This window comes from Dendrobium catenatum, unplaced genomic scaffold (genome assembly GCF_001605985.2).
Source record: "Dendrobium catenatum unplaced genomic scaffold, ASM160598v2 fragScaff_scaffold_1468, whole genome shotgun sequence".
NCBI lineage: Eukaryota > Viridiplantae > Streptophyta > Magnoliopsida > Asparagales > Orchidaceae > Dendrobium > Dendrobium catenatum.
Window position 1 is genome coordinate 53,494 of NW_021319930.1, and position 27,565 is coordinate 81,058.

Here is a 27,565-nt window from a genome sequence, read left to right on the forward strand (position 1 = left end):
ATTGTGAAAATACGATTGACTTTAGTGGCCTTAGCACCCTAAATAAAAATAAAGATTTTTATTTTTATTGGCATTTTTGTAAAATCGTAGTTAGAGAGGCTTTAAAGAAAATGAAGTGTTGAAAAGCTGTTGGACCTGATGATATTCCAATAGAGGTGTGGAAATGCTTAGTAGATGAAGGAATTTTTTGGCTTATTAAACTTTTTAATATTATTTTAAAGACTAAAATGATGCCATATGAGTAGAGAATTATGAAGCATAGGTTGAGGCATGATATTAATGTTTCTCAAAATCAAATTGGATTCATGCCGGGTAGGTCTACTATGGAAGCTATACATTTATTGAGATGTTTGATCGAGAAGTATAGAGTGAATATAGAGGATCTACATATGATATTTATTGATTTAGAGAAAGCATATGACAAAGTTCCAAGAGAAGTGTTACGGAAAGTTCTATAAAACAAAGGGGTTAAGAATGCTTATATTTGAGTGATTAAGAATTTTTATGCTGGAGCTGTTACTTTTGTTCAAACACAAGGTGGTTTAACCATGTATTTTCCTATTTCAGTCAAGGTTTTAAAAGGCGAAATCAGGAATCGAGGCATTTTTTTTTAGCGAGGCGAGGCGTAAGCCTTAAAATGATTAAAATCAGGTAATTTAAAATTATAAATAATGACAAAAAATAATAATAGAATATTATGTCAATTATGAATTTGAAGATTTATTCTAAGATAATATTACTGGATTACAAGATATAAAATAAACTCACTTAAAAATAAAATACCCCCTTAGGATCAAGACCCAATGCAGGCTCATCTTCATTTTGATTATCTTCAGAAGAATCATCATAATTAATGTCAAAGTCATCCTCAATCCCTTTTTCATCTATAATATTTTTTTCTTTATCCCCTATATCAGTTAATATTTCATTAGCTCTAGAATGAATAAATAATAATATAAAAAATAAATAATTATATTTAAGAATACCTTTGAATTTTTTTGAAGCTCCAATCTCACTTTGCTTTTTTCTTTTATATACTTGGGTAGTTGCTTCAATGTTTTCATTGACATGAGTTTCTTCTTCTGCTACAACTTATGGAACATCAATATTCTTAGGAGTAATCCATTCATCATCAGATTGTAAATCATCAGCAAGCAGAGGGTCAATTTCATTTTCACCATTTCCTTGCTTCTTCAATTTGAGATGTCTATCTTTTAGTTTTTTGTTAAACATAACATAAACTAGTTTGTTCATTCGATCTGCCGCCAATCAATTTCTTCTCTTTGTATGAATTTGATTGAAGACGCTCCAATTACGCTCGCACGCAGTAGCCGAACATGTTAAGAGAGAAACCTTAACTGCAAAAGCTTTTAATTCAGGAACATCATCTCTAAACCGAGCCCACCAACGTTCTACATAAAAATGAATAATATTTTATGAATAAAGATTGGAGTAGAAGACTTAAACATAAATATTAAAAATAATAGTATAAATATACAAATTATAAACGTACCAGGAGAGCATGATTTGTAGCATGCTTGTGCTGCTCTAAATCCAAACATTCCCTTCTTCAAATGAAAATCTTCAAGTTGATCATTTACTTTAAGGTAGTCTTCTTCAGAAATAAGTCTGTCCATACATGTATACAAATCAGTTTTCACATCTTTATCAACATGAAAGTCCTTATCATAATGAAATTGAGGGTTTAAATAGTATGCAGCAGCATGCAAGTGTTGGTATAATTGATAGTCCCACTTTTCATCTTTAATATCCCATATTTCTTTGCAAGCACTTTCTTGACCTCCCAAATCTTTTGCAATGTCTTCTTTAGCCCTATTCATTGTTTCATAAATAAATCCCATAGCCGGGGTCCTCTCACCATCAACCATTCTAAGCACCTTAACTAATGGTCATGTTGTCTTCAAAGCATAATTTATATTCCGCCAAAATGAATCATCTTTCATAACAATCTTTTTAACTTGTTTTCCATCTTATTTTTTGGCCTATGAACTTTTATGCCTTCATGCTGTAATCCATAATAAGAAGAATTCCTATCATCTCTTCCATATTTCTTTGTATGATCTCCTTCGTGGTGGCAAACTTCTTTAAGTAATCCATACATTCTTTTTTTACTTCATCAAGAACTTTTTCACATGGTCCCACATTGACATGAGTGTAGGCTAGATGATCTTTCAACCTCTTAACACCACCAGTTATGCGCTTCTCACAAAAATTATATTTCATGTAAACATATCCCTTTTTCTTACCTTCGTCTGACACTTCAACTTGAGTAGCATATTTCCATGCAGGATCTTTCCCTCTAGTGCCAGAAGTCATTCTAATAATTGATAAAAATAATCAATTAACATAAAATATAATTATAAACAATTAAAAATCTAATGTAATATAAATAATTACAAAATTATGAGAGCATGCTTTAACAGGTTCATAAAAATCATGTATGAGTTGGATTTATAATCCCAGGAAAACAAACTATTTAATGCATACAATCAAAAAAGAAATCTCTAAACAGTCCATACATTCAAATTTCCCTCCTAACTCCCTAAGAAATCCTTGCAAATTGCTCACTTGCAGAGGTTATCAAAGATGAACCTACATCACATCTGTTCTCAAAAAGTCTTTATTGTGGCTAGAATTATAATTTTTTCTCAAATAGCATTTTTTGTCTTGGTAGTTTAAAAAGTCGAATGTTACTTTTTTACAAAATAAATTTCATCAATAACAATGAAAATTATAAAAGGTCATGAAACCAAACAAAATAAAGAAAACAGAGGACAAATCTAGTCATACTCTATTTCCTAATCAATCATGACATTAAAATTAAGAGCTTTGAAGAATAATCAATAATATGACGGATCTTTAAATGAACTTTATTTTTGCCCCTTCCACGACGTATATCAATATTGAGTAGAAATAAGGTTCCTTGATTTAATAAGCAAAGTGAGAAAATTTATTGACATAAGGAATATGCCCTCCAATGATGCCTGCCAATATTGAGTAGAAATCAGGTTCCTAGATCTATTTTGAACATGCCTCTCCTTTTTGGAAAATGATGATGATGATATGATAATGAATAATCATCCTATAAACTCAAAAAAATGACATTGTTCAATGCCTTATGAGATAAGAAACAACTTCAACATAAATAACAAGTCATAATGATGCAATTATCACCATTGGCACCAACAATAGGTTCACATTCAAAATTATAGAAGAAAAAAATGTTCAAAAGGGATGTTAGAAAATGAAACTAGCCTATTAAACGTCAAGGTCGGAGTCTCGGAGAGGCACAGACGAGAATGGGACGAAGGCGGAGAGGCTCGTCGAAGTCGGAGTCGCTGGTGGAAGTCAAAGATGCTCGTCAAAGTCGGAGAAGCTGGAAGTCGATGTCGAAATGGCTGCAAAGTCGGAGAAGCAACGACGGGAATGAGACAAACGGAGAGGCACTTACAAATTTACAGCGAGATTTAAGTCGGATTTACGCTAAATCCAGCAAAACTGTTTTTGTGCGCGAGCTAAATCCCGACGATGGGTAAATACCAGATTTAAGGATTTACGACTTAAATCCTGGATTTACTAAATCCCTCGGTTCTGCGGATTTATGGGATTTGGCCGAAGAAGCGCGTGAAAGGTAGAAAGTTACCTTTACAGCCAGCGAGCTCCCATTGTTGCTTCCGATCAAAATGTCGAAACTTCCGATCCGAGGTCGAACAACCACGAAGGAGCCGAAGAAGCGATGTGTGCAATCTCTACACCTGCGCAGCAACAAATCCGAACAACAACGACGAATAAAGAAGACGAAAAAGAAGATGAACTGCTTGCGTTTCGTTTCGAGAGAGAACGAGAGAGGCGGAAGTTCAATGAAATAAAAGCCCTAAGCGTGCTCTACTCACGCACATACATATAAACTCTGGCGAAAATAAATAGAGGCGCTGCCTCGATTCGCATTTGCGCCTCAAGCCTTGAGGCATATGCCTCAATATAAAAAAGCGTAAGCTTCATCCGATGGGTTGAGGCTTAAGCCTCCGTTCGCAAAGGCTCAGGCGCGATTTGACGTCCGCCTCGATCGCTTTTTAAATCCATGATTTCAGTTGGATTACATTAAGGATCAGTTTTAAGCTCATATCTTTTTTGATTTAGTCATGGATTTTCTCACTAGACATTTGCAAGAGGTTGTACCGTGGCGTAGTGTATGCTTTTTGCTGATGATATTCTTCTTTTTGATAGGATTAGTGAGGGAGTTGAAAGTAAACTTGAATTATAGAGGTCAACTTTAGAGTTTAAAGACTTTTGTTTGAGTATATCTAAAACTAAATATATGGAGTGTAATTTTAGTAATAATAGATCTAGTGGGTAGATTGTGACTTTGGGTGATCTAGTCATTAATAAGAGTATACATTTTCGATATCTTGAAAGACAAGCATAATATTAAGTTAAGTGTTGCAGAGATGAGGATGCTCGGGTGGTTAAGTGGCTTTACTCTTAGAGACATGATATGAAATGAGCACATATGCAAAATGGTTGGAGTAGCTCCAATAGAAGTTAAAAATAGAGAGAGTTGCCTTAGATGGTTTGGTCACATAAAGCGACGGTCTTCCGATGACCCGGTTAGGAAAGTAGATGTATTATATTTTACTTATGTTAAGACAGCTAGAGGTAGGCCTAAAAATACTTGATTAGAAAATATTAGAAATGACAATTCTCTATTAGATTTAAATGAGAATTTATTTCTTAGCAGGGAAAAAAGATTCATATAGCCGAACCCACAAAGTGGGATAAAGGCTTGATGTTTTTGTTGTTGTTGTTCTTGCAACCTTGTAGATATGATTTTTTCAAAACATTCCTCTCCAACATCAATCTTAATTTCAGAAAGCCACTCCAATCATCATTGGAGTCCAAGCATAGTGAAAGCCACTCCAATCATCATTGGAGTCCAAGCCTACTACGCGTTTTTATCCTGCTTATCTTGTCATTTATGCTTTATCCCATTTCTCCTCTTATACCGACTATGTTTTGAAGTTGTTTAAAGTTGCTTTGTTCAAAAGTAATCAATCACTACTCCTTACCCTTATAAGTCATGATTTGTTCATTGACACTTCTCTTGAGCTCTCATATGTTATAAATGACTGCTATAAATGAGATATTGGTGAGGCATGCATCTCCTATTAAGAATAAAGCTGGTGATAATGTCTGAAATTTCCTTGAATTTTAATTGACTTGAAATTTAAATTAGCATCGAAATGCTTTAACTTGCAGATGATTCGATTGAAATAAGTTTGATTTATCTCGAAATCAACTTGATATATGATATACATAAACATCTATGTATGGACTAACACATATATGCACATACATATTTATGTATTCACAGTGCCATAACATATACATAACACACATGTACACATTTATATTAATATTTTTGATAATACACTTTTATAAATAAAGTTAAATGTTTTTATGGAAATAGTAATCTTGAATTCTTGATTATTGGTTACAATAAATATTATAATATTAATATAAATCAAATCAGCTCAAAACTTGACTCTTAATTAATATTTTTTTGACTCAACTTGAATTATTCCTTGAGTCGAAGCAAAATCTTTGATTTCTAATTTAGGCTTGCTCGCTCAAATTTGATTAATATCTGATGCGCCTTGGTATAAAAAACAACAACAAACTCCAAGAGATTCAACACAAAAATAGATTTTTATTAATAGAAAATCAAATACGAACAAAGCAAGATACAATTGTCCTCTTTTGAGAAGAGGACGTTCTCTCCCAAACCCTAGACACTACTAGGATCCCTCACGAAAAGAAAACTACAACGCACTCAAATCAAATTATCTGTACAAAGCATAACATAAACCCTACTATTTATAGCAAACAATAACAACAAATACCAAAACAACCTTCCCCCAATCCCCTCTTAAATCAACTCCCCAAATCTGCCCTCTCAATTAGGAAATATCTCATAATTAAACCCCCCAAATTAGCTTCCAAACTAGCCATCAAATCTGTCCTTAATTAAGAAACATCTCATAATTAATCCCATCCAAATCAACCCCCAAATCTGCTCTCTTCAATTAGAAAATATTTTCTAATTAATATCCTCTAAATTTGAATTCAAATTAGTTCACTTTCCGTAAATAATTCCCTCCTAATTATAATTTAATTTTCTTAATAACTCTCCTTTGATGAAAAACCTTCATAAATAGCTCTCTTTTGATTAGAAAGCTTCCTAATTTTTTTCCAATCAAATCGTCCAGTCCATCAATACTCCACTCCGAAAGTGCCACCTTGTCCTCAAGGTGGAACGAAGGAAACTGCAACTGAAGCACTGAATTAATAGCACTGTATTAATAGCACTGGATTGAAAAATTGATAGCACTGTATTAATAGCACTGGATTGAAAATTGATAGTCATTGGGGTTAAATGATCTCTGCCTCCAGCATCTCTTGATCAATCTCTCAATCTCATCCTTTTGGAGTTGGCGAGAACAGTTTGGATTAACACTGATATGTGAGACTCATTCCTTTAAAATGATTACTTGCTCGTGTTTCCGCGGAGGAGGATACCCCTAAACTGGCTGGAACCCCTCTCGATAATGTTATAGAAGTGGCTGAACCATGTCTGATGCTTCTATCTTCTACCATTTTCTTCTCCTTCCAAATTCTATAGCTCCACCGAAAATCTCACTCCTTCACCCTTCCCCTTCCTTGGAAATGGCTCTAAAGGCGACATCCTTCTTCCCCCAAAATTTCCACCTCCCAATCCTCTATCATTGTACTCCTCCGTATCACCTTTCCCTTAGACTCAGCAAAGGAAATTCTAGTCACATCTTTGTTAGGGTTAGTAATTGGAATCATCGGTAGTGTTTTGGATTGGATCTTTATGAGCTTCCTTAACATCTCTTCTATCCCTCCAAATTTGCTCTCCATCGGATTCTACATAGTTAAAACTTCTCCTCAATGCCGGATTTGTATTGCTCTATTTTTTCTTTCAACGCATATACTTTCTTTGTTGACATCTCTCCAAAAAAATATTGCTCTGATACCAATTTGATGTGTCTTTGTATAAAAAACAATAACAAACTCCAAGAGATTCAACAAAAAAACAAATTTTTGTTGATAGAAAATAAAATACGAACAAAGCAATATACAATAGTCCACTTTCGAGAGGACTTTCTCTCCGAAACCCTAGATGTCGCTAGAATCCCTCACAAAAAGAAAACTACATCACTCTCAAATCAAGTTCTTCATACAAAACATAACATAAACCTTGTTATTTATAACAAACAATAAACAACAAATTCCAAAACAACCTTCTCGTAATTCACTCTTATATCGACCTCTTCATCTTCCCGATCTAATTAGGAAATATCTCCTAATTAATCCCCTCCAAATTGGCTCCCAAATCAGCCCCTAAATCTGCCCTTAATTGGGAAATATCTCATAATTAATCCCCTCCAAATCAACCCCTAAATATGCCATTTTTAGTTAGGATATATTTTCTAATTAATCCTATCTAAATCTGAATTCAAATTGCATCACTTGCCCTAAATAGTTTCCTTCTAATTATAATTAAATTTTTTTCAATAATTCTCCTTTGATTAAGAACATTCCTAAATAGCTTCCTTTTGATTTGGAAGCTTCTTAATTCCTTCCCAATCAAATCGGCCAGTCCATCAGTATTCCCCTCCCAAAGTGCCACATTATCCTCATGGTGGATAGAAGGAAATTGCAGCTCAAGCATTGGATTAATAGTATTGAACTAAAAAATGGATTGTCACTGGGTTAAATGATCCCTGCCTCCAACATCTCCTGATCAATCTCTCGATCTCATCCTTTTGGAGTTTGGGAGAACAGTACGGATGAGCACTAATATGTGAGACTCATTCATTTAGAATGATAATATGCTCGTGTTCTCGTGGAGGAGGCAACCCCTGAATGGCTGAAACCCCTATCGATAATGTTGTAGAAGTGGTTGAACCATATCTGATGCTTCTATCTTCTTCCATCTTCTTCTCCTTCCAAACTCTGTAGCTCCACTGAAAAGCTCACTCCTTCACCCTTTCTCCTTCTTGGAAGTGGCTCTAAAGGCGACATTCTTCTTCCCCCAAAATTTCCACCTCCCGATCCTCCCCCATTGAACTTGTCTTGATCTCCTTTCCCTTAGATTCGGCCGATGGAATTCCAATCACATCTTGGTTAGGGTTAGTAATTGGAATCATCGGTAGAGTTTTGGATTGGATCTTCATGAGCTTCCTTAAAATCTCACTCCAAATCTGCTCACCATCGGATTATCCATAATTAAAAACTTCTCCCCCATGCCAGATTTTAATTGCTCTATTTTTCCTTTCAACGCATCCACTTTCTTTGTGACATCTTTCCAAAAACCTCACTCTGATACCAATTTGATGCTCCTTGGTATAAAAAACAACAACAAACTCCAATAGATTCAACACAAAATTAGATTTTTATTGATAGAAAATCAAATACGAACAAAGCAAGATACAATGGTCCTCTTTTGAGAGGACCTTCTCTCCTAAACCAAAGAGGATCTTCTCTCCTAAACCCTAGATGCCGCTAGGATCCCTCACAAAAAGAAAACGACAGCACTCTCAAATCAAATTCTTCATAGAAAACATAACATAAACCCTACAAACTATAAATTCTAAAACAACCCTCCACCAATTCCCTCTTAAATCTACCCTCAAATCTGACCTTTCCAATTAGGAAACATCTCATAACTAATCTCCTCCAAATTAACTCCAAAATCTACCCTTAATTAGGAAATATCTCATAATTAATTCCCTCCAAATAAAAAAAATAAATAAAATAAAAAAAATCCCTCCAAATTAGCCCTATTCAATTAGGAAATATTTTCTAATTAATCCCCTCTAAATCAGAATTTAAATTCAATCACTTGCCATAAATAATTTTCTCCTAGTTGTAATTAAAATTTTCCTAAATAATTCTCCTTTGATTAAGAACCTTCCTAAATAGCATCTTCTTGATTAGGAAACTTCATAATTCCCTCCCAATCAAATCGGCCGGTCCATCAATATTATTCCTAAGTAGTCACACTTTAAGGCGTAATCTAAATATCAGTTAATAACATTATATTGGATTTCTAATATATAACTTTTACCACCTGGTAATTTCTAGTTGTTAAATGTTGACCATCTCGGTCCCACCTACGCATGTTTTACTCAAATGACGTAGTGGTTCGTAGGCCTGTCAAAACCGGGTCACGAGTCGGGTTCGGGTTCAACCCGAAACTGACTCGGGTACATACGGGTCAACCCGAACCCGACCCGTTTTTCGAAACGGGTCAGTTTGCTGGACCCGAACCCGACCCGCTTCGGGTCCGGGTCAACCCGACCCGCTTCGGGTCCGGGTCAACCCGACCCAACCCGTTTGACCTAATAAAAATTGAAAATTTGTTTTTTGTATTTAATTACAAATAAAAATATATACCATTGAACCCTTCAATTAATTGTTAAACAAATTTTTAAAATGTACAAAAAAACATATCATTTAAAAATTACATATCATTTAAAAATTACAAAAAAATTACATATCTTTTACAAAAAAATTACATATCATTTACAAATTAGAAATCAACAAAATGACTAGGTCCACGGGTCGTCACTTTTCCATTGCTCAACCAATAAGGCAATAAGCATGGCTCAACTTCAACTCAAGTCTTCAAGTCTTCAGGCACACGACCTCGTCGACCTGTATTCACAGAATAAGGAAGAAGTGTATTCTATGAAATAAACAAGTTAGATATGATGCTCATTGCTCAGATTAAACCTTCCAAATCTTTAATCACCTTATGAGGTGTATGTTCAATCAACATTAGCATATTACCATCCAAGGAGACGAATTGTATTTTGCGTTAAGTTAGTATCTATTCATTTATATATGTAGACATGTAATATCTAGTATCTACTCATATCAGTCATTTGACTTGAATATAAAATTACAAATGTCTCCTGGTTGTAATAGTATTTATTCTGAAATTATTCCCACTATAATTTGAGAAGGTTGATCATCATCGCATCATCACTTCAAAAAAACAACAAATAATATTTAATACTTGATCAAATATTGAAATGAATCATAAGAAGCAGCAGGTGAGCAGGATACACAAAACAGCACATATCAAAATATTAGGAATGGAAGCAGCACTGATGACAGAACAAAAGCAGCTGGTAATCAGAACTTTCCACTTTTCCAGAATGTTGAAGTTCAGCCTATTCAGGAAAACAGCCCGAAAAAACACAAGTTTTCCAGAATGTTGAAGCTCAGGATAACAAAACTTTCCAGCACAGGCACAGCACAGAAAATGGCAAAATGCTAAATGAGTAAATGCTAATGTTCTGGATCGTGTACAGAACTACAACAAACAACCAAATAAATTTTTCACAGCAATAAACTGAAGCAGCAGCCAGCAAGCAAGCAGTTCCCGAACCAAATAAAATTTTCAAAACAGAACTGAAGCTTAAAAAAAATACACCCTTATTAGTTATCATTAACAAACAGAACTGAACCTTTAAGCAGCAGGTAACCCAAAGTACCAAACAAATTAACAAACAGAACTGAATCAGCAAGCAGCAGGTAACCCGAAACCAAAGTGCCATACACACTTACAGAGTTACAGAGTTACCGAAATACAACATTAAAGTCTTAAAGAAATAGTGTCTTTCAAGTCAACATTAAACCAAAGTACCAAACAACCAAATAAATTGTTCATATAACAGAACTTTCCCCAGCATTTGTCTCAAGTTCATTTACTGTTAAAGGACATCTTCAGTCACAGCTTCAAGCTTAGGATCATGTATAACTGCAATAAACCAACAAATAATAATATGTTTTTAATAATTCATCATTTTCAGCTCTTAATTACCAAAGAAAGTGCAATTATATAAGTAAAAGTTTAAAAAAACTGCACCCTTATCCCCGTATAGCCAATCTTTGGCACAGACCAAAGCCTCAACGATATCATGTTTTAGTGCACTCCGATATTGATCGAGGATTTGCCCACTATTACTAAAAGCACTTTCAGAGGCAACAATTGATATGGGAATACACAAAACATCACGTGCCATTGCAGAAACCTCAGGAAATCTATATTGGTTGGCTTTCCAAAAATGTAAGATATCTAGCTCAATTTTTATATCTATTTAGTGCCTTGACATATTTTATGCTCTCTCTGATTTTTGAGATTGAAACATCAATCTCCTTCATTCCCTCTTGAACAATAAGATTAACAATATGAGCTGTGCATCTAATATGGAAAAACTGACCTTCACATAGCAAAGCTCTTATCAAATTTAATTGATTTCTCAAGTAATCAACACATACATTGTTTGCGGAAGCGTTGTCTAAGGTAACACTGAAAAGTTTAGATTTTATTTTCCATTCAAGAAAAAGAGACTGCAATTTCTCACATAGTGCTATCCCATCATGGGGTGGTGGCATAAAAGAAAAACTAATTATTTTTTTTGTGTAAATGCCACTCATTGTCAATATAATGCACGGTCAAACAAATAAAGCCATCAGTGTTTATAGATGTCCACAAATCAGATGTAACAGAAACTCTGCTAGTGCACTTACTTAAGTTTGATCGAATATTACAAACCTCTTTAGTGAATAATTTCTTGCAATCATTCATTTCTATATTCCTAGAAAACATTTGAACATCTCGAAGAAGATATGTCATAAGTGATCGAACACCCATCCATTCAACACATTGGAAGGGCAAGTCATGTATAATTATGCAAACAGTAAATAAATCACGAAATTCAGCATTGTCAAACTTATGATCAATCATAGAAATAGATGCACTATAACTAGTTTGCAATATGAGCTGTCCTATATCACGTAAATCTCTTTTCTTGCAATTTTGCAAGTGTCTTCTTAAGTTACCAGTGCCATTTTTACTATCACATAAGTATTGAGCACCACATCTTTTACATTTACACATTTGTTTACCTTCTGTAGGATTAGGTAACATCTCAAAATGACCCCAAACCTTGGAAGTCATCCTTCTACGCTTCTTAATTACGACTGAACCATCATCACATGCATCATCAGATGCATCTAAGCCCTCTACCACATTGTCTTCAATGCGAACTTCATCATTTTCTTGAATATAATTTTCAGGAAGTGTGTTTGAATCCTCCATCTATTGTAAAAATTATATCAAATTATACCAATGAAAAATGAAAATTGCTGTAATTACAATTGCATCTTTAAAAAATATCCAACACACAAATAGACAAATAGTCAAATACACAATCAGTGAAATAGGAAATTGCTGTAATTACAATTGCATATAGGGATATAGCCCACTTCCAACATGCAACAGCCAACAGGAATGTCAGGAAACAAAGAATTTCAATTGTCAATACACAGATACAATGATAAGTAAAGTAATAACAGCCACAAGGCCGACAACCCACAAGGCACAACAACTCAACAAGTCACTAAGTCGGCAAGCAGTGAAGCAGCCAAGCAGAGTAAATGAAAGCCAAGCCAACTGCTAACAAAAAGTCGGAACTTTAATTTTTAAAACCCTAAGTCGAGTTTCAACTTTCAACAAAAATCTGTGCAAACCTAAGCCAAGCCAACTGCTAACTAAATAACTGCATCTTAAGATGAAAATTGAAAATCTGTGCAAACCCTAAGCCAAGCCAATTGCTAACAAAAATCTGTGCAAGCCCTAATCGTTATTTCAAAGCCACCGCAACTTCAAATTGGAAGGAAGAATCGAAGAAGCAAATAACTCATAAAAAACCACTGTAGTCTCTACTCTATAGCAGTAGCAGTGCCTCATTAACAAAAATCAACAAAAAATTGCAACACTGATTGCTTGACGTCAAAGATAATCGAAAGAAAGTTAACCAAAAAATCAAACCAGACGAAGTAGCGAACGATTGACGAAGAATCAATGAGCCGCAGTCTAGCAGACTAGCAGAAGAGGAAATCTCAACGAAATCGACCAGCCCTAGCTTAGGGTTTCCTCGCTCGAAGAGACGAAGTCACGAACGGCGAAGTAGCGAACGTACTCAGTTCTCGGTATTAGGCGCTAGTTAAATGCCCTGAGAGTAAAATTGTAAATACAAAAACGGGTCAAAACGGGTCATTTTCGGGTTACCCGGGTTGACCCGAACCCGACCCGAAATGGTATACGGGTCAAAAAATAGAACTCGAATCCGACCAGTTTCTGGTTCGGGTTGACCCGAACCCGAATTTCTCGGGTCGGGTTTTCGGGTCATGTCAAATGTTGACAGCCCTAGTGGTTCGCACACAACCGTTCCCACACACGACACAAAACTCTCTCGATCCCGCTCTTTCCATTCTATTCGACACTCACGAAAATCCCTCTTGCTCTTTCAATTCGATTCGCACGCACGAGTGCCCAGATCTCCCTTTCATCTCGCTTAGCTGCACGCAGAGCTGAAGCCGACTGGATCTTCCGCTCGACTCTGACCGCGAGCCCTCGCTTCGACCTAATTTACTCTAGAACCTAAACTTGTTAATACTCTCCACATCAACAAAAGACGGCGTGGAGAGGCCGGGTGCGAATTTTCGGAGCCCACACTTGCCTTTACTTCTCATGTTGTTTTCCTTTCCAAAAGACTCATGATATCATTGACTTTGGCAGCTTTTGATTAATATTCTGATACTTAAGAACTTATCTCTTAATCAAAGTTATATATGATGCTTTCCATTTTTGTGACCTTGAGAGTTGTTTTCATATAATAAATTCTGAATTTTGATAATATCCATGCTGTGAAGGTCTTTCTTCGTTTGTCCCTTATATCCGTGACTGATATCAAAATATTTATCGCTCTATCCATATCCATAGCTTTATTACATTCAACTGAGACAACATACTCTCTTGATGTTTAATAACATAGTTTTCCATGACCACATGCCTGTCGTTTTGGTTGGCTGAATGATGAAATTCCTGGTGTTCCTTCTGTTTACTGTCATTCCTTTATGACATATTTGATATTGCTGTTATGAGCTTCCCATTCATTTTGTGAGATTTTTGTTGCCTTTGAAGTATAGAATATGATTTCATTTTCCGCATCGCCTCTTTTATTCACCATATTTGTAGCTTCGTCCAATATTCAAGCACATCTAATAAAATGTATTTCCTAATATATATATGAAAATGGTGGCAGTTGACATTAGACGCTAGTGCTTGAGATGCCATCAACTCAACACTGTAAGTCAACTTCAAAATGGCAAACTAGATCCAAAACATGGGAAATCTATGATAAATTACCAGGCTATAAAATAGCAAAGAGAAGTAGCAACAAAAAAAAATCAGTAGGTTTCTCCTTTATGTTTCAAGTTTTAAAATTACGCAATTAGATATTGAGTATTTATTATCTATGTGGAGAGATAATGATCGCACTTTGTTTTTAGTGTGAGCATCAAAATAAAGAAATTATGTAATGTAAGAAGTATTGTACACATATCATAATATGAAGTAAGAAGTTACATAATAACCTATTAGTATATTAAAAAATATCATATTATTATCTTAATATAGTAAGTTGTAACAAATTGTCCAAAGTATCAAATAATAAATTAATATCACAACATCAATTCATGACGTAGTAAATGCTATATAAACATCAATGTATGAGTTACTTGTGGAGGATAAATTAAATCTTTAGCTCATTGTGGAGTAATTTTATTTCTCTTCATTGATTGAATGAAAGAGTATGTGCTCCAATTTTATTCACAACAAGACGAGGATGAAACTTGGCCAAGTAGCTTTATGGCGATTGTTTGAAGTAGAGCTGTTGACGCTCCATGTATCAACCACGAATTTTCGGATCAATTCTCCACCTATCACGCAAAGACTCATGGTTACCAAAGTCCTCTAAATATAAAAAAAAATTAGCAAGTTCTATATAGGCGCTTTTTCTTTCCTTCTCATTTGGAAAATGATGTATGCAGGGGGGGGGGGGCAACTCATGTGCCAAAATCATTGGCTACTTGTTGCTTCTCGGTTTGGGCTTAGCTGTGCGGTTTTTGCTGAGTTTTAAGGAGCTGTTGTGCTTCAGCTCATTAATGTTGAGCTGATGCTTCTTTTCAACTCATAAATTAAAATAATTAAGGTTCATTCCCCCTGCTGTGGCCCTTCGGTTCCCTGTCCCTAGCTCCTCTTCCAATGGCTGGTTCCTCTCCCTTGGCTGACTGTTCCGTGGCTAGCTTTCCCCCTTCTCTATGGCCCTTCGGTTCCTCCCCCTGGCTCCTTCCTGTGGTTGGTTCTTCCCCCCCCTGGCTGCTTGTTTTGGTTCTCTGTGGTGCCCGTTCCTATCCCCCTGGTGGCCCTTCGGATACTGCTCCTGGGCAGCATGCTGGCCTTCTGTTTCCCTTGCCCTGATTGGTTTGGTTGGAGGTGATTTTGGGCTGTTTGTCTGCCCCTTTTCTCTTATATATATGAGATGTTTTGGTGCTTTAAAGAGGATGTTATGGACTAATTTTTGGAGCTAAAAACCCGAGGGTTTTCTTGGAAATGCTTGCGAGCTTGTTCCACTTCCTTCTCTCTTCTTCTTGGGAAAGCTTACGAGCTTGTCCTCTCTTCGATTTCGTCTCGGGCTTCTTATCTCTTTCTTCTTTCCGCAAGTGACCACCCAATCTGTATCTTTCTTCTTAATGATTGTAAGCAAGTTTAGGAGTTTTTATATTATAAGTTTGTAAGCGTCGTTTTATAATATGAAAGTTGTTTTTTATTTTGTTTAAGTGTGGTATTTTGTATCTTTTACTTATTCTAAAAAAAATCAACTAGTTTGTATGTAATTTGGGCATCAATTTGGTATCAGAACCTAGGTTAGGATTTTCCTAGGTTATTTATGTTTTTTTTAAGTGTTTGAAAAAAAAAAGGAAAACCATAAAGACTTTAAGTCTATTGTGGAAGAAAATCAGACAAAAGATCCTGAAATCCAAATCCCTTTGGACTGATGGATTCTGTCGGAAGGAAGTTCAACCCATCCACTACAAAATGAAATGTACAAACTACAGATGAAGATGCATGTGTACGGAAGAATATATGAAGAAAAAATGACTTCTGCAGGAGCAATTCAAGCAAGAGAGGGAAGTTATCCTGAAGAAGTATGCGACTAAGATTCAAGAATTGGATTCAGATCCATCGTCTCGTCCGGATAAAGCTTAAGCATCCTCATCAGGAGATAAGCTCTTTTAACCGGGGAAGAAGCTGATGTAGTCCTAAGGGGGGGGGGGACTCATGTGCCAAAATCTTGGGCTGCTGGTTGCTTCTCGGTTTGGGCTTTGCTGTGCAGTTTTTGCTGAGTTTTTAGGAGCTGTTGTGCTTCAACTCATTAATGCTGAGCTGATGCTTCTTTTCATCTCATAAATTAAAATAATTAAGGTTCATTCCCCCTCTTGTGGCCCTTTGGTTCCCTGTCCCTGGCTCCTCTTCCTATGGCCGATTCCTCTCCCATGGCTGCCTATTCCGTGGCTGGCTTTCCCCTTTCTCTGTGGCCCTTCGGTTCCTCCCCCTATCTCCTTCTCGTGGCTGGTTCTTCCCCTCATGGCTGCTTGTTCCGGTTCTCTGTGGTTCCCGTTCCTATCCCCTTTGTGGCCTTCGGCTGTTGCTCCCGGACAGCCTGCTGACCTTCTGTTTCCCTTGCCCTGATTGGTTCGATTGGAGGTAATTTTGGGCTGTTTGGCTGCTCCTTTTCTCCAATATATATGAGATGTTTTGGTGCTTGAAAGAGGATGTTATGGACTAATTTTTGGAGCAAAAAACCTGATGGTTTTCTTGGAAAAGCTTGCGAGCTTGTTTCACTTCCTTCTCTCTTCTTCTTGGGAAAGCTTGCGAGCTTGTCCTCTATTCGATTTCATCTCAGCCTTCTTATCTCTCTCTTCTCTCCGCAAGTGACCACCCCATATGTTTCTTTCTTCTTAATGATTGCAAGCAAGTTTAGGAGTTTTTATATCATAAGTTTGTAAGCGTTGTTTTATAATATGAAAGTTGTATTTTATTTTGTTTAAGTGTGGTATTTTGTGTCTTGTTTTTATTCTCAAAAAAATCAACTAGTTTGTATGCAATTTGGCAATCTTTTGATTGTATCTGATAACACTTCAAACATGGCTCCCACCTTCAGAAGTTTTTCCTAATTTGGTGACATAACTCCACAAAGGTTTACTTTCTTGGTTGTTGGGCTTTGATGAACCCTCACCAGTTTCATTTCCACCTTCACTACAGCTCATCATCCTAAGAAAGAATAAAAGGATTGACACAAATTATCGATTCAAATGTTACAACTCCAAATACAAAGCTTAAATGTTAGATAATCAATAAGTCAAGGGAAGAGTTATATGGCATGATTCCACTAATTATGTTGTTGCATGATTTCATTATAGAGCTAAATTAATTAGATAATCAAAGCTCAAATTTTGTGACACAACTCCACAAATTTTTTTTGTAATTATATTTCTATTGATAAGAATTTATGAAGCATTTGAAAAAAAGGAATACAATTTGCATGAAGAAGGATTAATGAAGAAGCTAAACAAGTAAACATACTATCTTTAATTGCTTGTGAATTCAATTGGTTGAACTCGCAAATTTTACATGTGAAAACATTTAATAGCAAAGAAACTATTTACTAATCGAAGAATCAATCAAAAAATGAATTTTCCTCATGAAAAGAAATTAAATAAGGCAAGATTAGAAGACGATGGAAACGAATCAAACCTTCTTATGACCTCATATCGCGTACTTGACGATGGAAACGAACCTTCGATCCACGTAATCGAGGATAAAAAAGAACCTTCGATCATTTTTCTTTCGACATATTGAAAGAACGAACATTCTTACAAGCTTATAGATTTCTGGCCTTGTCTCCCGTAAACGAACACTCCTATCGCCTTGCCTCATCTCGCATATGCTCGTATCACCTCGTCGATGTCGGCTTTCCTGTCCTACTCCTTCGACGAAATGAAGAAGCCTTAAACCCTAGATGCAAGAAGTAAATACGAAATTCGCATCATTTTTTTCGATTTTATTTCGTTTTTGAACGGGACACGTGTATCTTATATGCACGTTCTTTTAAAATTAAATATTATTTTAATTGGATCCGGCAAAGCCGCATCCAACAAGTATCTGTGTCGTATCAGGCGCGTACCCGTGTCCAATACGTATTCGATACAACACGCCTTCATAAATAGGTGTCTCAGTGCAATATAGTGGTTGGGTAAATGGCTATCATGTGAGGTTGAATGTGTGTGTGAGTGAACTGTGAGTATTATTTGGGTGAGTAGAAGTGTTTTATTAAGTTTATTTTACTTATATTTATTTATCTTTTAAATATACCCTACCTCTAAATTGTGCATGTCTCACCAAAATTGAAGGCATGCCTTGAGGCGCGCCTCATTATGTGAGCCTATGGCTCATAGCACCAAATGAGATGTAAGCTTCACTACGAATTTTGAGGCGTGCATCGTATGAACATGTAGACAACAAAGAGAACTAATTATTATCCCAACAAACGTTGCCATAAGATGTTTGGTTGTTCAAAAAGGTAAATTTCGGATGCTGTCATTGCAAACAAGAAGAAAAATATATCATACAACAACAACAACAACAACAACAACAACATCAAGCCTTTATCCCACTACGTGGGGTCGGCTACATGAATCCTTTTTCTCCATTGTGTTCTATTAAAAGTCAAATTCTCATTTAAACCTAATAAAGAAAGGTCATTCCTAATATTTTCTAACCAAGTCTTTTTAGGTCTACCCCTACCTTTCTTAACATAAGTCAAATCTAATACCTCTACTCTCCTAACCGGGTCATCGAAAGGCCGTCGAAATAAAAATCCATAATTACAATTCATGATGTTAAAATATAATATTAGGATTGCAGATAGCACTCTCAAAAGTGGTCAGAACATGTTATTTCATGCTGTCAAAAGATTTGACAATTAATGCCACGCTTCTTGTGTCTAATCTAGATTGCAACCTATTATCAATTAATAAACTCACTTGGTAAAAAAATTATGTTGTTGATTAATTCATAATATTTCACTTTCATGATTTGAACTTGAGATGGATGATTGGAAGTATAGAGATAGATTAGGGCTCTCCCTTGCAAATAATGATCGCTCAACTAAGGTATGGGTTCAACCAATAGGCTGCACATCTATCAAAACCCCCGCTTCAAATTTCTAGCACATTTCAATAATGATGGTGATGTTTGGCTTTGACATCATTGCCTATGATAGATTTTTAAGTATTTCAACACTCAACACTATGATAGAGAATTAATTTTAGTCCAAAATCCATATACTAAAAACTGAGAATGCCAAAGAGTACTTTAAATCGATCTTATAAAATTATCTCCTGCCTGAAATGATTATTCACCAAAGCTCATGTGTTGATGCCACTCAATAATATGAGATTACACATCTGTTAGAGATAGCTAGATCATTTAAGTTCTCTACAAATGATCTCAAGTATCTCAGGGAGAAGCTATTCTAATAGCTATGTATCTGATTAATATAGTGTCTTCAATCGTACTTAACCTTATCTATTTATCTTTTAAGACCAAAATTATTTCTTTTGCTCTCCCAAAAATGAAGAATCATTGAGGTTTAGTTTTCGTTCATATTCATTTTTAGCACATAGCAAATTAGACTCTAAATCTATAAGCGTACTTTTATTGGATTCTACTTCAATTAGAAAGGGCACCAATGCTATTTTTTAACCATTAGAAAATCTTATAATTTAATGGACGTAAGCTTCATTGAACACCTTTCTTACTATAGAAACTTAAATTTTAGAGGGAGAACATTAAAGAACAAGAATTTTGAGGTTGTAACTTATTTAAGCATCCATTATCCTCTCATCGTTTTCTCTTTTGTTTAGCAAACCCTTGCATTCACCATGGGAAAATATTCTACAACAACAGCATCAAGCCTTTATCCCACTATGTGGGGTCGGCTACATGAATCCTTTTTTTTTCATTGTGTCCAGTTAAGAGTCAAACCCTCATTTAGATCTAATAAAGAAAGGTCATTTTTAGTATTTTCTAACCAAGTATTTTTAGCTCTACCTCCATAGGTTAAATCTAATACATCTTCTCTCCAAACCGGGTCATCGGAAGGCTGCCGTTTTATGTGACCAAACCATCTAAGGCGACTCTCTCTAATCTTATCTGCCATTGGAGCTACTCCAACCTTTTCATGTATATTCTCATTTTATATCCTGTATCTAAGAGTAAAGCCACTCATCCACCTGAGCATGCTCATCTCCGTAGCACTTAACTTAATATTATGCTTCTCTTTTAATGTCCAACATTCTGCGCCATAAAGCATTGTAGGTCTAACCACCATCTTGTAGAATTTTCTTTTAAAATTGAGTGATACTTTTCTATCACATAACAAGCCCGATGCATTCCTCCACTTCATCAATCCAACTTGAATTCTACATCTAATATCCCCATATATGGGAAACATTCTAATATAGAAAATTTATTAGGGGACATCCTTTCAGCGAGATAGATTTCCTCCCCCAAGGAAGATAAGGAGCACAAGAATGAGATCTCTCTAAACCTTGAGGATGAGAAAGAACTTGACATAGTTGCGAGTAGACTAGGATGGTGATCCTACATGAGGATGTGCAATCAGCTGAGTATATACTCTCTTGTTGTTGGGATGTGAAGAGAGATGTATGATGATGAGGATGTGATTAGATGGGAATGAAATCAGAAACTAGAGATCACACAAGGTGCAATAGGCTGGAGCGTGATGAGGACATCAGCAGGAGATTTCAGCGCGTTTATCATCGGAGGAATCGTAGATCGACGGCTACGATTTGGAGTATTTATTTATGATGCATTTATGTATTTTATTTTACTTATACTCTGGTTTACCATTGTATCCCCGAGAGGATTAGTTTATGTTGTAGCCACAAGGGTATTTAAGTCTTTGTATTTTCTTTTATTTTGAGGCCTATATATGAGGGCCCTCACTATTGTATGAGATTATTATTATTGATTAAAAATTTCAACACTTGTTTTTTTTTTTCTCTATGGTGAGTTCGAGAAAAAAAGAAGTCCCTAGGTGAGGGCAAAAGCAATACCCACCAACTGCTGCCGGCTTCAGCCGCCGGCTTCACTCCCCAAAATCCCTTCTAGCTGTTGGCCAAGACCCCCTTACACCTCCTCCTAGCTGCTGGCCACCAACCACCTTTCTCCTTCAACCCACTCGCCGAACTCCCTCCCAAACTCCTTCTCAGCAACCAACCATAAACCCTAACCCTAATCCTCACCTAGCCACCGGCCACATCCCTTTCCCCTTGGCTCCACTAATCAACTCATACATTCAAAGCCCTTCCTATTTTAGCCTTCTTATTTTGGGCAACAATCTTAATTCATATTCAAATAAATTTGAATTTGAATTTGTTTCCTAAAATAAGAATCTTTATTTTAGGAAAGTCCCTAGAATTATGCCTATTTGAATTTTAAATTGGATTGGGATTAAACTAATCCTTCATAATTTAAAGTTCTAAATCAATTAAGCCTTGATTTCCCTCCCACAAACCCCAATCCCCCATTCAGCCGTTACATCCACCGACTCCACCTCTGGCTTACTTTTCACTGGGCAATACTGCAGCCGTCTTCTGTCTTTTAGTGGCGTCTTTACGTTTGCTTAAATTATTCTTCCTCTAAAATAACCCTCAAGAGTGAGAACGAGGAGAACACAAGGTGAATTTTCTATTTGTTAACCTGTGGATTTCTGTTGCTTAGGCATATATCTTTACTATAATTTTGTTGTTATTTTAAATTGTCCTTCTAATCTAATTTGTAACCGCATGCCAAAGCACAACAACAACTAAGAATTCCTAGAATCTAATCTTATGAAACATTAATTTTAAAAATTAGGAAGCTTAACAATTTTTTATTAATTTCCTATAATTCTTTTTATGTTTCACATCAGAGCGGCACTTGAGTTAGACATTGGAAACAATGGAACAACAACAACAACATCAAGCCTTTGTCCCACTACGTGGGGTCGGCTACATGAATCCTTTTCGCCATTGTGTCCGGTTAAAAGTCAAATTGTCATCTAAATCTAATAAATAAAGTTCATTTCTAATATTTTTATTTCTTGTGAGAAAGCTAACTAAAAATAAAATCAAAATAAAAGCAAAGGTAATCTCAAAGGGCGTCTTATTTAACATTTCGTTCATTTTGATTTAAGAAATGAATATATGTTTAAAAGGCCTATTGACAATGTGAATCAAATCAAAATTTGTAAAGATCAATAAAATACTTTATTTTTTTATTTATTTTTGATGGGTATAGGGTTTAATGCCAACAAGAATATTTGTAAGCTAAGCTTCTTCATCTATTGTTTTTACTTGGTGAAAGATAAGTAGATTATTGCAACAACCATGTAATGCCATTGATCAAATGAGTAAAAAGTCTCATTAACATATGTGGTAATCCCTTGGCTAGGCTAATTAATTGCAAAGAGCTTAAATTTAAAGCACTTAAATTCTTGCTTCCTGGAATATTGTAAGAAAGGGAAACAAGAGAATATCAATAAGTAAATATGCCTGGTTCTTGTCTTATGTATCTTTCTGTACCAGTAACTACTTGCAGGTGGCTAATTAATCGATAGGAAACTTTGAGACATTAAGGCTATGTGCAACAATATGCTTGGGATCCTTGTTTTTTAACTGATAAAAAGGGGGTCTTCTGTGAAGTGTTAAACAAAGTGGGTTGATTTCTTATGAAATAACATGAATTAATCAGTGATTTAGAAAACCTATTGCAAAGATAATGGAATTATTTAGCTGATCTCAGCTGGTCATTGACATGTAAATTTATTACTAGAAGGTTATTGAAGTGGGAATCTGATCGCTGTTGGTTTTAAGCATGAAATAAGGTACATCATGCAGTATAAATCACATCCCTTTGTACACAGTAGATAAACTCTGTTATGCGAATTTAATGATTAAATACCTTATGTTGTAATTATAGATCAAGTGTAAGAGATTTTGCTATCATATGGCTTGGGAAGGGTTATTGAATGCGCTATGATCATGGATATGAGGGATGCAAGTTCCAGATTAGAACTTGCCATCTCATTGCCACTCTTGGCTAAATACCTGTTTCACAAGCCCCAACCTCTTAATAACAATAGATCTCATGCTTTTATAAAATGAAACTGCAATACTTTAATATTAGCTTCCTGACTTGGAACATAAATCCTTTTTGGATGGTTCTGTGTCTTGCTAGTTAGCATGAGTTATTTTGCTTTTCCAACTTAAAGCTTATTTGAGCCATTTAATGGTTTCTATGTTCATGTGCCATACACAGGCTTGGGTTGAAACTGACATTGGTAGTTATCATGGAGAAACTACTTGTTGTTCAAGGACTGTGGATAGTTTTAGTGGTAGTTATCTTGATGCAAGCTTCACCAGTGCAAGTGTCCCTGATAACAGGCTTGAATCAACATACTTGTATATACAAATGGAATATTGTCCTAGGTATGCATCTTTTACCTTCATTGAGTATTTTCTATAAATTGTTACAAGATTGTTGAAAACTAGTGACATCAAAATATATATTTACTTAAAGATTATAATGTGTTATGCTTCTATAAGAAAAATAGAGGACATGCCAACAATATCTATTGATGGATTACAAAGTGATTATGCTTCTATAAGAAATATTAGAGCTAATCAAGATGAACAATTTATATGAGTCACCATTTTCAATTTAATTGTGTGCAAAATTTGTACAAATTTAATGATTTTTTTGTTGTGCTAGGGTAAACTTAAATATTATGTTTCTTATATTTGTATTTATTATGCGACTATCAAAACATTGCTTGGGATTTCACTCGAACAAAATTTTAATCTTTGATTTTAAAGAAAATTCCAACCCGTAGTTATCTATTCCGACTGTTAAGTTATTCGTAGGAATTCCTTTCCTTTCATTTCAAAGCCAAGTTATAAGTCTGCATTGGTTATTCTTTTATATTTAATGACCACGCCAATAGGCCACAACCATGTATGCATAAATCCAAACTTCTTTGGAAAGTGGAAACTATTTAGTCATAACCCCCTCAATTATCTTAGAGAAGCCCAAAGGAGCCTTCATCTTGTTGCCCATCCAAGTCTTCTATCTTTACTTCTCCCTTTTATAACCACCATACCACCCAAATATGTTTTTCTTTGAGAAGAAATAAAATTCTCTCTTTTATTTCACTTATCTTGATTGGTCACCATTAGACAAGAGATGGATTTCGATTTACTGTTCATAGACCAACAATAGTTATGAATGAGCCACTACAACTTTGTTTTTTCCTTCCAGGGTATGGGCTACAGGTTTTACAACCGATTGAATTACATTATATGTGATCAATAGTTCCGGGGATCATTGTTCATGAGGTATTAAGTGAGAAATAAGTGGAATTAGGCAAAATGTTATCTTACCAGATAAAGTCAATGCACGTGTATAGAATATATGGTAAGTGAGTTGAGAAGTTTTCTGCATTTGTCAATTTCTTTCTTCTTAAATCTCCATCTTCACTGTAATTAGGTTTATCAAGTTTGTCCCATTACCGTTAATGAGGTTGTTTGACTTTTCTGCCCTTAAAATCCTTCATTTTATCTAGGAAAATTTGCTTTCTATGGAGCTTAATGTAGTTCTCTCTCATATGACAACTTTTTTCAGTAGCACATTAGGTGCCTTCTCGTTTTATGGATGATATATACTATTGATATTAGATCAAGTAAATTATGAATCTCCTCATTCTTTATGTATGTTAGTTATGTAGACATTATTAGAATAATTCTATGTGAGGCATGTCTTTTTCATTATCTTATATAGACTTAGAGTTTTTATTTGTTTACTATCTTTGAGATTATAATTGTTGTTTTTTCTTTTATATATGTTAAACAGTCTATAATTTTAAAATATTAGTTTGCTGTTTTAATGCTTAAGTCATATTATTGTTTAGATATTCTCTTTTCAAACTACGAGTAAATTGGTTAACATATGGAGTTGATACATAGCAACATGCCATCCGTTAAAGGTTTTGAATACATTACAATTTTTTTAGTAATATTTAATCTTAAACAACATGAATATATAGTAATTTAAATAAAAATCAATTGCTCATATGGAGCATTACACGTGATATTCTAAAACAACAAAGCTTAGGCTCTTACATGCGGCACGAGCAATTCCTCATTGGAGAGAGGGATTCACTTAAATATCGACATTGTTTTCTCAGTTCTCTTATGAATTTCTGAAAAATTTCGTCTCATCCATGAAGAAAAATGCTGTTTATCCAATTCTAAATTATTAATTGCTATTTACATCAACCTTTAAATAATGAAAAAAATACTTGGCTAGAGGAGGGTGGGAGATTTGGTTTGACTAGAGCAGCCTTTATCAGGTATCTGTCCTAATTTTATGGGCAAGTCTTCGCAAATGAGACAGTGATATGATGTGGTACTTTTGAAACATACATGACACTAACTTACAACATTTTAGTTTTAAGTTAACAAATTTAACGAGTGTACTGGTGTTATTTGCTACTAATTCTTCACGCTTTTTTTTTGCTTATAACATTGGTTTTAATCTTATATTAAGCATTCCTCTTGAAGGACTTTGCGCCAGGATTTCGAAACATATGTTACCTTTGACAAGGACTACGCCTGGCATTTGTTTCGCCAAATTGTGGAAGGCTTAGCTCATATACATAGCCAGGGAATCATACATCGTGACCTCACTCCTAGTAACATATTCTTTGATGCTCGCAATGAAATTAAAATTGGAGATTTTGGCCTTGGTATGCTATTGTTTTATTAATTTCTTGTAATTTATCTTTATTGGTGATGCAGAAGAAATTTCAAGCTTAGTTTCCCTAATTATAGTGCTGAAATAATGTCTTTGCTGTACTTACATTTATATAGCATTTCAAATGAGAAGAGGACCGAATTGGTCCACAAGCTTTGCTGTACTTACATTTATACACATTTAATTTCACCTTTCTTCATTGAACTCTCTTACCATTCAAAATCTCTCATTTATCTTGATCTGTTATGAACGGAGAAATCCTTTCTAGTACATTTCTGTCGTATCTGTTAACCTTATTTTTTTTCTTTCAAGTTAAATTATTGGTAAAATTCCATCATCTTTCAATGTAATCAATTAATCTTGCTTTTCATGGGCTCAGCTAAGTTTTTAAATCTAGAGCAGCTGGATCATGATCAATATTTTCCTAATGAAACTAATGGAGTTTCAATGGATGGAACTGGTCAAGTTGGCACATATTTCTATACAGCTCCTGAGATAGAACAGAGATGGCCACAAATAAATGAGAAGGTATATTCCCTTTAAAATTTCGTCTACTAAAGTAGTCACAGCAAAAAAGATGGGGCATATTTGTTTTTTTAAATCCGAGCTGTTGTAAAGAAATGAAGTTCTGCCACTTAGTATCGCTGCTCTCTGTCTTCAAGTTGTCTGGCTATCTCATAGGTTGTGATATACCTGTTATCAACATTTTTTTTAATTTACAGGTTGACATGTACAGCCTAGGAGTGGTATTCTTTGAGCTGTGGCACCCCTTTGCAACTGTAATGGAGAGACACATTATTCTTTCAGATCTGAAGCTGAATGGCGTTCTTCCTAAGCCCTGGGTTGCAAAATTTCCAAAGCAATCAGCTATTCTTCAGCGTCTTATGTCCCCAGGCCCAGCTGATCGTCCATCAGCTACTGATCTTTTACATCATGACTTGCCTCCTAGAATGGAAGATGAGTGGCTAAATGGTAAGAATTTTTTTCCTTATGTTTTATGGCCATATCATATTTTCTTTACAGCAGGACAAAAGTTGTGCACTTAGGAAACGATATTTTTCTCTTAAAATTTTGAAGGTTACAATGAACTTTTTTTCATGACTTTCACCGTAACTTTGCTTAATTTATAAGAATAAGAAATGATGTTGACTTTTCTGATAAGGGAATCATTTAGGCTTGATTAATATTTAGTTGTATTTTTTCTTTCAGGTTTAGCTCTCAATTCACATTTGTTGGAGAAATATTGTCATCCTCAAACGGAATGCATGTTTCATGATCGATTATGGCATACGAAATATGATATATTACCCCGAAGGATAAAAATCATTTACCTTATGGACTCAATAATAAAATTTACAATTTTAATAGAGATTCCCTTATTCAATATTTGGTTGAATGGGTTTTATTTTATTATGGGGTATGGAAGCCGCCCCATAGGGTAAGCCCCTATGATTAATTACATCTCAAGCTTTGGACGCTGGAGAATACTTTTGATTAAACTAGTAATTTTTTTTCTTTTGAAGATCATTTAAATATTGGCTAAGATTTGATTTTAAAATCTATGAAATTTTTGTTTAAAAGAGTTTTAATCTTTAGGAATTTAAAGGAAAAGGGGGGAATCAACTTGAAATCAAATTTCTTGAATAAGAGCTAAAGGAGGGA

The 27,565-nt window shown here is 35.1% G+C and overlaps 1 protein-coding gene across 1 annotated transcript in view; it reads left to right on the plus strand.

Moving 5' to 3' along the window:
• The window catches only part of LOC110114565 (eIF-2-alpha kinase GCN2), a gene marked incomplete at its 3' end in the record, with an annotated part of 61,402 nt that extends 34,527 nt beyond the window's left edge, over positions 1 to 26,875 (plus strand). The window contains 4 exon segments of the mRNA XM_020847486.2: positions 23,411 to 23,580; positions 25,711 to 25,895; positions 26,283 to 26,431; positions 26,626 to 26,875. Of these exon segments, the coding sequence (XP_020703145.1) occupies positions 23,411 to 23,580; positions 25,711 to 25,895; positions 26,283 to 26,431; positions 26,626 to 26,875 (754 nt within the window).
• Between the last annotated feature and the right edge of the window lie 690 nt (positions 26,876 to 27,565).